The 13,116-nt window shown below is 35.2% G+C and overlaps 1 protein-coding gene across 3 annotated transcripts in view; it reads right to left on the bottom strand.

The window, feature by feature from the left end:
• LOC113983479 (3'-5' RNA helicase YTHDC2) overlaps positions 1 to 13,116 on the bottom strand; it is a 28,477-nt gene that overhangs the window by 7,029 nt on the left and 8,332 nt on the right. For all 3 annotated transcript variants that reach the window (XM_027712615.2, XM_027712616.2, XM_039380824.1), the window contains exons 8-23: positions 11,220 to 11,327; positions 10,580 to 10,728; positions 10,032 to 10,167; positions 9,546 to 9,672; positions 8,454 to 8,519; positions 7,382 to 7,560; positions 7,111 to 7,207; positions 6,937 to 7,024; positions 6,755 to 6,835; positions 5,456 to 5,538; positions 4,367 to 4,472; positions 4,107 to 4,226; positions 3,477 to 3,749; positions 2,833 to 2,959; positions 2,152 to 2,357; positions 1,025 to 1,220 (exon numbers count right to left, since the gene is read on the bottom strand). In XM_027712615.2, coding sequence (XP_027568416.1) covers positions 1,025 to 1,220; positions 2,152 to 2,357; positions 2,833 to 2,959; positions 3,477 to 3,749; positions 4,107 to 4,226; positions 4,367 to 4,472; positions 5,456 to 5,538; positions 6,755 to 6,835; positions 6,937 to 7,024; positions 7,111 to 7,207; positions 7,382 to 7,560; positions 8,454 to 8,519; positions 9,546 to 9,672; positions 10,032 to 10,167; positions 10,580 to 10,728; positions 11,220 to 11,327 — 2,142 coding nt within the window. The remainder of the gene's footprint in view (positions 1 to 1,024; positions 1,221 to 2,151; positions 2,358 to 2,832; positions 2,960 to 3,476; positions 3,750 to 4,106; positions 4,227 to 4,366; positions 4,473 to 5,455; positions 5,539 to 6,754; positions 6,836 to 6,936; positions 7,025 to 7,110; positions 7,208 to 7,381; positions 7,561 to 8,453; positions 8,520 to 9,545; positions 9,673 to 10,031; positions 10,168 to 10,579; positions 10,729 to 11,219; positions 11,328 to 13,116) is intronic.

Raw genomic sequence — 13,116 nt, 5'->3', positions numbered from 1 at the left:
CCAGCAATAAGCTATTTTTCCTTCTAAAATTTACTTTAAAATGTAAACATTTGTAAAACCATTTTTTATTTTCTACAGATACACCCCAGTGAAAAGTCTTTGCTCCAGTTAGCAGAACTCGAGTAGCCAGACCTGCTGAGGGCTCTACTTTGTAAACACCTTTACTGATGGGATCTGTCTCAACTCATGTACCTTCATCACTACTGACAACCATTAACAAACTTTTGCCTGAAACTGTTTGTAAACACACACATGGCTCTCTTTCCTAGTAAAGCAGTAGATTTAAAGACCGATTAAGAAAAAAAAAAATTATATATATGGCTATTAACTAGGAATTCTTATTTTCTTGAAAGTGCAATTCCATCAGCATGAACAGTATTCAAAGGTTAAGAGTTTAAAAGCAAGACAAGAAAGCTTCAGAAATAACTTGGACTCTGATATAAACTATGAGAACTGGCAGCAGGATAGATTATTTTTGTTTCTATTCCTACAGCACTCAATTTAAATACAAAAAAAGGAAATTTCTAGATATTCTTTATTACTTATAGTTAACAGTACAGCTAATTGACATTAAAAGTTATCAGTAGAAAATGATCTTGAAAATGCATGTGTCAGCTGGAAGCAATATGACTATTTACCATATTGATTATTTCTAAATTACTCAGTTTGAATAATCTGGTTCAAAGTATCGAATACACTAGTCTGCAGAAAAAAAACATATATACTACACTTTTCAGCACTAGTATTATCATTAGACATTTTGGTTGCATTCTTTTTTCCCCTACAAACTATAGTTTAATTTCTGAGACTACAGAACTGTGTAAGTGTAATTTATGGATATGAATCTATATGGATTCCCAAAACTGAGACATTTGTAAGAGAGTCTATAAACTATACTTGAACAGCTACAAGAACTATAACTCTGTTTTCAGAATTAACTAATATATGTAATAAATACTGTAGAAAAATAAGCTTTCCAAATGATATACCAATGGAAACATTCCAAATCCAGATTCCAGTGTACCTCGGAAGGATGATGAAGCCTGCAAGGCATTACTTGGCAGTCTGGCTGGTCCACAGAAGAGTGACACAGTGACAGGTGTTACAACAGAGCAGCACCTGATGTTTGCTATCTTGTGAGCTCTCGTCACTTCATCATATATAAGCCAGTCTGTAGGGAGTGACTGAATGGCTGCAGCTTGTCCGTTTGCCGGGGGAATCTATGCAAGAGCAGATAACAATAGGCTATTTTACCCTCTCTTTGTAATTAAAATTAATTTTAATGTATTTGTTAATTTATCCAGAGAAGGTGTGGATGCCTCAACCCTGGAAGTGTCAAGGCCAGGCTGGACGGGGCTTGAAGCAACCTGGTCTAATGGAAAGTGTCTCTGCCCATGGCAGGGGGGGGTTGGAACTAGATGATCTTTGAAGTCTCTTCTAACTTAAACCATTCTATGATTCTATATCTGTGTAGAAATATATTTTATATAAACACACACAAATAAAAAAGCATGAGAGAATTCAGCCAGACTCACAAATTATCCTACCACCTTGAAATGAAATATTTTGCTTTAAAAAAGAAAAGTTTCAGAGCAGAACTTCATCCTCCTATTACAAGCAGGGATCATTACAGCAGGTCTCAAGTTGTGCCAGGGGAGGTTTAGGTTAGATATTAGATATTAGAAAGAATTTCTTTACAGAGAGGGTGGTCAGACATTGGAATGGACTGCCCAGGGAAGTAGTGGATTCTCCGTCCCTGAAGATTTTTAAAAAGAGACTGGATGTGGCACTTAGTGCCACGGTCTTTAGTAACCGTAGCAGTAGTGGATCAAGGGTTGGACTTGATGATCTCTGAGGTCCCTTTCAACCTGGCTGATTCTATGATTCTATGACTCTTGAAACCAGTTTTATAACTAGGGGTTCTTGTTTTACCATTTTGTCTTGTTCCACCTAGAGGAAGGACTTATTGAAATAATGGAAAAATAAACAAACTCCCTTTTATTCTACCTAATGGCAGAAAAAATATTTTCTAAAAGTGTAGTTTTTAATGCACATGCTGCTTTTAAAGCACTGACAACTCTGAAGAGACATTTCTAAAGCATTTGATAATAGTGCTCTTTTTCGTGAACTATAAATTCTAAGCGATTGTACCTTTTTATACTGAGGCTGACTAAGAACAGAGGTAGGATGAAATCGCACTTTCTTCTCCTTTGGTTCAGTCAAAACCAGGCTTTCTCTGTCTACATGCACGAGATTGGGATACATCCCAGCCACCAAGGCAGCTTTAATTACAGCCCAGTTCTCCGAGTTAGTATTAACATCTCTAATATCAGCTCCTCCTCTGGCTCTAACAAAACCTGAAGAAAACAAAGGATAAATGTGTGCCATGTTTGCTTGTATTTAATATCTACCTTTTTGCCTCTCAGAAGGAATTTGAAAATAAACTGAAATGAACTGCAAACTGATGCATTTTTCACCACTGCCAACCTTAACAGCACCCAGAAGAAACCACAGGGGATTTTATACTAACATAGAATAGAATTAACTTTGAACAATACAAAGACATTTCCTATGGAAATAATTTTCTAAAATGTAAAAATCCAAGGAAACATATCTCACACTGAAAGCCAGTGACATGTGGAACAACCAGGATTCTTTCAGTTAGATCAGCTATTCCCCAGCCACTTTCTCATCTTCACCACACCCAGCATGAAGGTGTACTGGTCTGTTTCAAATTAAGTAAGGAGAATTACACCACTGAACACTATTCTTGTTACAACTTCTTTACTCTTGACTTCAAAGCTATGTTGAAATTTTTTCCAAGCTATTTACCCGAGGCTCTGAGTTGGCCAAGCAACTGTGTTCTCATTCCTACGATGATTTCCATCGTGGCCTGAGACAGGAAGTTCTTTTCACAGAAGGCTCTCTCCCAGCCGTCACTGCGTGCCTTCTGCCATGCCTGAAAAGAATATTTTTTTACATTTGCATATTAATTAGATTAGTTAAAATTTAAAAATGCATTTTTTTAAAAATTACATTTACATCAATAAAATGAAGGCAAAAGCCACTCTGAAAGTAAACATATCAAACCAGATTTTTTTCTGTTTAAGTATTATTCTCTTCACCCATTCCCTACATGAACATATAGTGATCACTATCTGAAGTTATATTTTAAGACCATTAAGTTAGTATAAAGATCACTTAGTAGTTCGTATTAAGATTACTATTTTAAGTCATCAGCATAGCAGGATATAAAGAGACACATTGTTGGAACATTCAGAATTTAACAAGGTTTGAAAATACCAACAAAAGATATGACAAAAAGTGTTCCTTCACAAATTTATGAGTTCAGTATACAGGAGTTTCTTCTCAAAGGACTTAATCCTAGTCTACCATACATCCAACTTGACTGGGACATCCTTTGCTTGCATGGGTGATCTATTGTGATTATTACTCTTCCTGAAATGAAGTAATACCTGGAAAGCCCTGAGAAGGGCCATGTGGTCGCTGAAGGTCCCTGCAGCAAAGCGTTTCCTGCAGAGCATGGCTGCACGCTTCTGAGAGGCCAGAGTGGGCAGGACAAAAGGGTCCTGACAGGCCAGAGCACAGGCAATGGTAAGAACAGGGTCCAGGCACTTCAAAACAACTGCATACAACACCATTTTACCAAGGTGTGGCTCTACTGGTAATTCAGTGAGATGATAACCAAGTTCAGTGAGATCTTCCCAAGGGTCCATAGCATCTATTGTCTGTTAAGAAAAAAAATATAAAAAAGGAGAAGGGGATGAGAACAGTGGACAAAATTAATTTACAATGAAAGTAGAAAGGATGTGAATACTGGACACTAACTAGAACTGCTTCCAAGCAATAAAAAAGCAAGTCAAACTTGAAAGTTTGAGACAAGATTTTTAAACATTCTCTTCCCTTAATACGGAAAAACACATTCCCACACACAAAATAAAACCAGACAATAAACACAAATTCAAAACACCCTTAAGTAACTAAGCAATAGTTGCAGTACAAACAGAAGTCAGTAAACTATGTTGCAAAACAACAAATAGGGAATCAAATACAATTCTCATCTAAATCTATTCCTTTTCACTGACCATAAGCATGTGCACAGCGTTTCTCACAATTACAGCAGGTGGAGGATCAGGAGCTTTCATAAGAAAGTCTACAACTGGACAATTAATTGGAGCCAGTAGTTTTGTGTATAAACAAATCTCCTGCAAGTTAAAAAGCAGAATAAAAAAAGGTCATTAAGATTTGGGGGAAAAAAAACCAAGCACATACTTTTTAAAAATTAATAGTATGGTTTGATGAAAATACATTTTTTTTTAGTTATAATTTCTAACTCAACATGCACCTGAAGTGGCATTCTTAGAAGCTCCGGAGTCTGAAATTCCAACATCTTCTGAAATCGGAGCCTGCTGAAGAGACGAAAACAGACTCCAGGCTGACAGCGCCCAGCCCTTCAAAATAAAATATGGGAAGTTGTAAAAATTAGCATTTCATTTTAAAAACAAAACCAACCAACCAAAAACCAAAACATGCGCACAAAACACAGGATGGAAAAGTAGAAAGCAGTTCTATGAAAAAGATGTTGTTAAGTGGAAGTCCCACACAAGGTGAGAGCTTTCCAATACATGGATTATTTTTGATAGTATGCAAAAACAAAACTAAGGACTATCTAAGTAAAGGGAGGTAGGTTTTTTTGCTAACCTAAAACCAATCCAAATCTAAACTCTCCTTTACTATAAGGAGTTTAAGTTGTAAACTTCATGTCTTACTCTTCACATCCCCCAAACAGTTTGAAGTTAAAAGGCAGAATGAAGATTGAACAGGTGGTGAGTGAAGGGACAGAGACAGCAAATGCTCACACTCACACTCTAATTACCCACAACTTATTGCCAATACCATGTCACTAAACAGGCATTTGTTGCTACTTAAATAAGCTTCTCAGCCCTCACCCACAGCCCAACCCACAGTTGGGAAGAACATGATCATGACCAGTAGTTTGGAGAAGGGGAATAAGGAATCATTGGTCAATGTCTCTTCTAAGAAAGGAACAATGGAGTATCAATTAAAAACTAGCAGTGGGCAGTTCTTTGCCCACAGACAAGTTGTGAAACACTTTATTGGACACTGGCTGCTGGTGCTACATGGGAGAAAGAGGAGCGACATAAAGCTCACAGGGTGAAAACAACCTAGACCTAATGTAAGTTTTGGGAAATTCCTGAGCATCACTTCTCTACAGCTTGGGAAATGACTCCAATGAAATACATGCTGACCCTTATTCTTCTATAGAGAATGAATGTTGGCCATTGTCCAACACAATACTGGACTAGGCTATAAACATTACCCAATGTGGCTGCTATTATATTGTGTACTTTATTCTCAACATACCGGACAGCGGATATCTGCAAGATGAAAACTGATATGAGGCATTTATTACCTGCCTTTTCTCTGGATAGCACTGGCTTTCGAAATCCATGCCGTTTTTAGCATTGCAACATGACTCAGTGCATCAAAAGACTTCTATAAAAGCAAAGTAAGGAACATAAACCCAAGATTGAATAGGGTACACGAAATAAAAGCTACTAGTGATTTATATTATCAACAGAAGTTTTCTAAATAATATAAAATTATAATAATAACCATCATCAGCTTCTGGCATAAAGGTATGTTCTGAAGTTCTTAGTTTCAAGTAAACTTCTGATTCCATCTCCTTCACAGTATCTTTGTTTTACACAGTTTTCTAAATTAAACTTTTCTAGTCAATTGATAATTCTCAGATACGGATTGTGTTTTGAGTTATCACAAACCACACAAAAATATATTATTACACTGAATAAAGTCTTCCTCTTTGTCTCACTTTGTCTCACGTAACTTCTGTCAATACTTCAAAACAAGTACAGCAACAAATAACTAAACAAGTCATTAATTCTGCTAGCCCTATTCATTTTTTTCAATAGGCATCAGAATGCAAAGGTAACAAAATCTGAAACTGGAGACAAAAGCAGGCACAGAAATTGAAATAAATTTGCGGTTGCTTTTTTCTTATGTAATAAGATGAGAAACCTACCGCTGACATTTTCAGTTAAAATGAGATGGAAATTACATCCTTATTTTTCTACATTTGATGCAAAATTACAGAAAAAGTTATACGTAGAACTTCAGAAATTTGGTGTGCATATCTCCTATGAAATCCAAACTGATTTTCAAAGCCATATACTAGGTCTTAAACTGCCTCATTATTTTATCTCCCTCTTCTTGAACAAAGAATTTGGAAACGGGCACTCAACACATCAAAACCAATGCTTAAAATCCTAATGGATTAGACTTGGGCTTGATACAATAGCAGGACAAAGGGAATTCCCAGTGTTCTCTAAGCCTCAGGAAGATGGAGATCTGAAGTGATGGACTTGTTTTAAAAATCAAGTAGAAATACTAAATTACAAAAAAAAAAAAAAAAAAAAAAAAAAAAAAAAAAAAAAAAAAAAAAAAAAAAAAAAAAAAGAAAAAATACACCAACATATCAATCTACAGTAGCTTTTACAGGGTTTTAAACAGCTATTTTACAGCATTTGTCATAAAACAAATGGATGTCAGAACTTCTCAGTGAGCTTTGTTTCTTGACATGCACTAGCTGTCAGCCTACTGTAAAAAAATAGTTCTTCAAAATATATCTATTATGTATTTTAGAACAACACTAGGAATTTTACTTCCCAAAGAAAGTTTAATGCAATCTTACCTCTTTCACCTTGCCTGAGTCAATAACAAATACAACATCATTGACTGTAATGCTGGTTTCTGCGATATTTGTAGAAAGAATCTGCAATAAAAAGAAAAAAAAACAACCAAAAGTATAGTAGTTGTAAAATCAAAGACAAAACACATCAATATCAGCATCTGACAAAGTCCTCTGATACTTGCTATTTTGCGGATGCCAGAAGGTGGACTTTCAAGCACTTTCTTCTGATCCAAAGTCTGCACACTTGAATGAAGCATGAAAACTTGGTACCTAACACAAGATAAAGACCACATTTTAAGGAACGTTAAAAGAAGCAATAAAAACCTCAACCCAGCCACATAAACTGAAGCTTTTACCTGTGAGCATTATCAGCAAACCTCTTGTCATCAAAAACAATACGGTCCCTCAGATTCACTATCTCGTCATATCCAGGAAGAAATACTAAAATTGCTCCTAAAAAAAGGTGGGTTTGCAGAGTTTAACAGAAAATTCACTCCAAATATGTGTCAGTGCCATGTAGACTAGCACCTGGAAGGTTTTAACTATTTGGGATTTCTGAAAAAAAGAGCATGATTCATCAGAAGCTGAATCCACAGCAGTTTATTGGAAGTGGGTGTATATACCTACCTGCATCACAACTATGACAGATGTTATGCAGTAAGTGCATAATCAGATCCAGATCCACTTTTTCATCATCAAAACTGTGATGATAAGCTGACAACAGCTCTCTGTCCTCTGCACTAAGGTCATTACCACTTGTTTGGACCAGGGAACTTTCATCCAGCTTTCCAAATCCAAATGAAGCACTAAAATAGAAAAATACACAGACCAGAGTCAAGGCTGTTTGCTTTGGGTTTGCATTCATCATCTCAAACTTAGATCAAGACCAACATGACCACTCATCTCAAATTTTAATTTTAAAGTGTAGCAGAACAGCATATCCACAATACTATTATTGTTCACTAATTTAACTGTACTCCAACAAAACATGCAACTTCAATTTTTAGTGTTAACTTGAATTTTCTTATACTTCATTGAAACAGTCATAAGCAAATGTGACAGAACTCTAAGTATAAAGACAGTACTTGTTTATTTGCTAAAGGAAAAATATTTAAAAGACATGTATTTTCCAAAAATTTCTCACTATCAGAAACTACATTAAGAGAAATTGTAATAATATAGATCTCCACAAAACAATAACTAAACTATGATAACTCTAAGTTAATAAAAAACCAACTCTTGAATGGCCTAGTGTACATGTTACTCCTATGACGTTTCTTTAACATCGCTATTGTGCATCAACAATATACAGATAAAAACACAAAACAGATTTGTTTCCAAAATAAGTATATGAGATTAAAATGCACCCGGTATAGAATCTACATCTCTGTGTATTAATTAAGTTACTATGATCACATCCTGCCCATCATGAAAGGACTGTCCATATCAAGATGACAAAAGCTAATAATATAAAAGTAGTCCTATGCCACTATAACTGTATTTATCTTAGAGTTGTGCAAACATAATCACTATGATTCTGAGTACAAACAAACTTCTCTTTTTTAATAACTATGTTTTTGAAAAATTTCTATTCTTAAAAAAAAAATCTTGCTATTTAGGCCAGATTTTAAAGAAGACAAAACATGAATTTCCCTTCAACATGTCACACAACTCTTTCAGCAAAGCAGTTATAGCTTACCTGTAACATTCCAACAGGTCAACAACTTCTGTCTGTCCAAAGCGCTTAGCCCAGTCAACAGCCATCCTGAAAGAGTTGCAGAAAAATCCTTGCTGCATTTCTCACTTCAAAAGACGCATATGAATAGCGTATTATGTTAGGAGACAATTGACACCACACTTTTGTATCAATTTCTGTACTGTAATCAATGCTGTTATTGCTGGATCTGCAACTTCCTGTTTTAAAGTGCATAAATAGGTTGTAACAACCTTTCTGATTTTTAGTAACTGCAGTTCTTTACCACAAAAGAATAACAGTTTTATACAGAAGTACATGCAAACATACACAATGAAATGAGGAGGAAGAATGCACCATTTCTTCAGAAAGCACATGCCAATGCACACAGATCAGCCATGCCTTTTTGCAGTACCTTCATATTATCTCACAAAGTTACACACCAGGCATTTTTCAACAAAATGTGGGAATACACTGGGCTATTTGATGTTTTACAGGAGGTTCCCTCCTCACAATGCAGTTCACTGTTTTACTTTTTAAACTGCATTCCTTCTCCAGTTTTGCAAGTAGTAATGCCAAATATGAGACCACTAGAATCCCAATTCTTATCTTTCCACAGTACAATTCTTTGCTAATACTTCCCTGTTTATATGAAGTCACAATCCATGGCCACAAAACTTGAGTTTTTACAGATTCACAAATATTTTTACATGATACAACATATTTACAGACATAACACAAAGATCTTCTGATACAGGTTATCAGAAAACTCTCTGAAAATAAGAATCACCAAACATTTTGGGTCCAATTCAATCAATGCAGTGAAAAAGATCATAGTTTTTCTTCTAAACGGTGTCTTAAATCAGACATATCAAAACCAAGTGTATAGCCCGTAATCGAGACTGTGTAATTAAGAATTCAATTTAGAATTTACAGAAAACAATGTGATGAACAAAAGTCAGAAGCTCACTAATAGGTTGTCAAAACCTATTAGTGCTTTTGGTAAGCTAGAAAATTCTATGACATCTAAACTAATTTTCTTTCTCGCTTCTATATTGACAAATAAATCTATCTTTCAGTTTATGTGTTTGTTATTACCAGCCATTGGATGATTTGCAGTGGATACTTGCTCCCATACTGATCAGCTGTTCCACTTGACTCAAAAAGCCTCTCCCTGAAGCAATCATTAGAGCAGTTGCGCTGGTTTCACTGTGCCTATAATCAACTGAGAAGGAAAAAAAAAAAGCAGCAAACCCAAGAGAAATGTTATTTTTTCATCCAAATGTAGTACAAATATTACTTTTAAAATTCAGCCCAAAGAGAATTTGTTTCCTCACTTCATCCCTGCAGTCAGTTCATGTGCATTAAACACTATTTTAGAAACGTAACTTCTGTCAATACTTCAAAACAAGTACAGCAACAAATAACTAAACAAGTCATTAATTCTGCTAGCCCTATTCATTTTTCTCAATAGGCATCAGAATGCAAAGGTAACAAAATCTGAAACTGGAGACAAAAGCAGGCACAGAAATTGAAATAAATTTGCGGTTGCTTTTTTCTTATGTAATAAGATGAGAAACCTACCGCTGACATTTTCAGTTAAAATGAGATGAAACACCTGAGCAAAGGAATCAATATCTTTATGCAACCAGATGTCAGAAAGACAAGAGTCCATTTCTTTTACTAGCCACGGTTCAAGGCAATTCACATCTTTTTCAGTCTGAAGATAAGAAACAACATTGAAAGATTAACCTCTTCCAAAAGTTGTCTTTATTCTCCTGTATCACCCATAAAGAATTTGAATGGTTACTTTTCCAAGTAACAATCAGGAATCCAGCACTCAGATATCAGTTAAAGCATTTATTTTATCCCATGCAAGTACTTCAAGTAAGTGGCAGCTGAGCCACTTGAGCTGAGGAAAAGTTATGTACAACCATTATAACTGAAAAGCAAGCTTCAGCTAGAGTAGTTCATTCTAATAAAATACTCTTTAAAATACGTTAATATCCTCTGTAATATCTTCAGAAATAAAATTAATATCTTTAATAGTAGTATCTTTAAAAAACAGATTATAAATGGCTAGTAAATATGACACAGATGCAAAAACTCTTTCAACAAAAGGAAAAACTTACCAGTTGATTAAATACTGTGTCACCACCATCATCCAACATATGATACTCTTCAGTTGCCCTTGGCACAGATTTTTGTCTCTGAGGTTTCAGTTTGCTAGTATTTTCCTGAGGAGAACACCACTCAGTGAGAGTGTTTTTCTGTTTCTCTTCTAGAATACATAAAGTATTTCCCAAAAAAATGTTAAAGTCATCACAATTATCCATTTTTTTCCATTAAACAGTTATATCAGGACATAGCTTTACCTATCCTAATTCTTTTATTTAATTGAGAAAGCTGCTACCAATCCAACATAAATTCCATGATTAAGGGCACACAAAGTGCACCATTGCAAGCATCTGCTGTAGGAACAAGGAAAAACCCACCATTTTGGCGCCTAACACTCTAAGCCTCCAGTATTCCAATCTACTGCATTCCAATAAGCTTCCTAAGTAACTATCTTCTACACAATCTCAGCCCAGATCTTTCTCCAGAAGTGAAATACCAAGTAGAAGTTATACAACTCCTCCATGTCACAACTGATTTTTTGTGGGGGTTGAATTTTTTTTTTAAATACTCACTAGGAATTTTAACAGAAAGCCATCCTATCAGCTGTTCAATTAATGAGACTCATTGCCAACCCTTACCATTAAGTCTCCCTACCTTGCTGCTTCTCCTTTTTGTACTTGACCATCTCTTTATTTGTATACCCAGTGCTTCGTAAAATGTCCTCCAGAAACATCTCTTTAACTTCAAAAGGTCTTTCTTGGACTGAAAGTATAAATAATTCATAAAAGATAAGAAATTCCTTAGCTTCACTTTCAATACTAATTTAAAAAAAATCATTTTCATAGATACAAAACGTGGATTAAACATTATAAGGGTCTGACTTAAGGCATCATTACTTTCCTTGAAAAATCTTGTAAGAGTATCTTCACTGGAGTTTATTTTCTTAAAATTACTGGGCCACAAACATTTCAAAAGGGAAATGTCAGCTGAATACCTTGTTTCTCATTAACCTCTTCGATTCTACTAGGTGTTATAGCAAGAGATGATCGTTAGATTGACAGTTATTAACTGCAATTTTATCAAAATGAGTAAAAGAAAACAGCCATTTTTATCTAAGGTTTCAAAATAGTCACTAATAAAGCCTGTCACCTGGATTACAAAATACAAGAGCAATTAATACGGCTTTAGTGAAAGATTCCATAAGCAGACTGTTATCTTCGTACTGAACTACTTTCATAAGAAGTATATGAGGAGATACAGTTCTCTCAATTTCCTCAACTAATTCAGCCAAATTTGGTTTTCTTTACTGAATTAAAATCTCTAGATTTTAATTTCTCATCCCTTAGCAGACACACCACAGCTGAGTTTAGACTCAAGACTTTCCTTCAGAAAGAAAAAGTTACAATTCACATACTTTTAAAAGCTGTCATGGAGGAATTCTTCCAACACTGATCACACACTTAGTGTGTACTACAGGAACTCACAACTAAAAAATGTTGGTTTCTATGGTCAGGATTTTGTCAGCTATATTGCTGAAGGAGAATCAAACCTTTTTCATTATATTAACAGCCAAAGTATTTTAAACGCTCTTCTTTTAATTTTTATATTCTCAAAAAATGGAAAAATAAGCTTTTCAGTTGTAATTAGCCCATTAAGTTTAGTATAACAGTATAACCACTGGAGAAAGAGACTGCCATCAGAATTTCCAAAACAAGCCCACTGGTCTAAAAGAACAGGAAGCGGCAAAAAGAGTAAACTGAAAGCCACACAACAATTACAACTGAGGCTTTCCCTTGCAAAAAAAAATTTGGAAAACACTCAAATCATGGGTAATTCCCAGACTCCTGCCTCCAAAAAGCTTCAAGTCTTATTTTACTAGGCAGAAATTCAGAACTGGTAAGTAGAAATAAACACTTCTATCTATAAAAAAAAGGAAAAAAGATTTCTTTCTCACAAACATTCACTAAAATAAACCACTGATTTGTAGACAACACTCCAAACAAAGTGATCCCACCCATCTCCTAAAACTCAATATTCTTTAAAAAGGGCTGACATGCAGACGGTCTATTTGATTGGCAAATAAAGGATTTCTCTTAAAGCTTCTTTTCAAAACACATAATATTTGGACATAATTGTTGGAAAAGAGGACTGCAAGGTGCCAGAGGAGGTGAACCATGCTGAAAACCTACAAGTCATGAGGGTGGGAAAATGAAAACAAACCCACAAAAAACCCCACATCTCCCACACACCCTACCTCTACTAAAGATCAGTTAAATGAAATTAAAACAGCAATAATGATAATTTTTCTTTGCATCTGAATGTAATCTCCAACTGCAGGTTTCTGACTCTGAACATAAATTAACAGAAATTGCATGTCTTTCCTGAATATTTATCTAGATGAACTGCTAGGACTTTCCTTTATAATCAAGAACCATGCCATTAAAAATGGAACCCCAGTTTGCCTAGGACCGTATTTCTGAAGTGAACATGTATAGTTATCTGTGTTTTATCCAGTAACCACTAACAATGACTATGAGGCCTGATGAACTAG

The sequence above is a fragment of the Pipra filicauda genome, unplaced genomic scaffold (assembly GCF_003945595.2).
Source record: "Pipra filicauda isolate LSUMZ 115617 unplaced genomic scaffold, ASM394559v2 scaffold108_size2327098_pilon, whole genome shotgun sequence".
In the NCBI taxonomy this organism is placed as follows: Eukaryota; Metazoa; Chordata; class Aves; order Passeriformes; family Pipridae; genus Pipra; species Pipra filicauda.
Note: the sequence above shows the minus strand (reverse complement) of the source record. Positions and strands in the feature narration are given on the sequence as shown.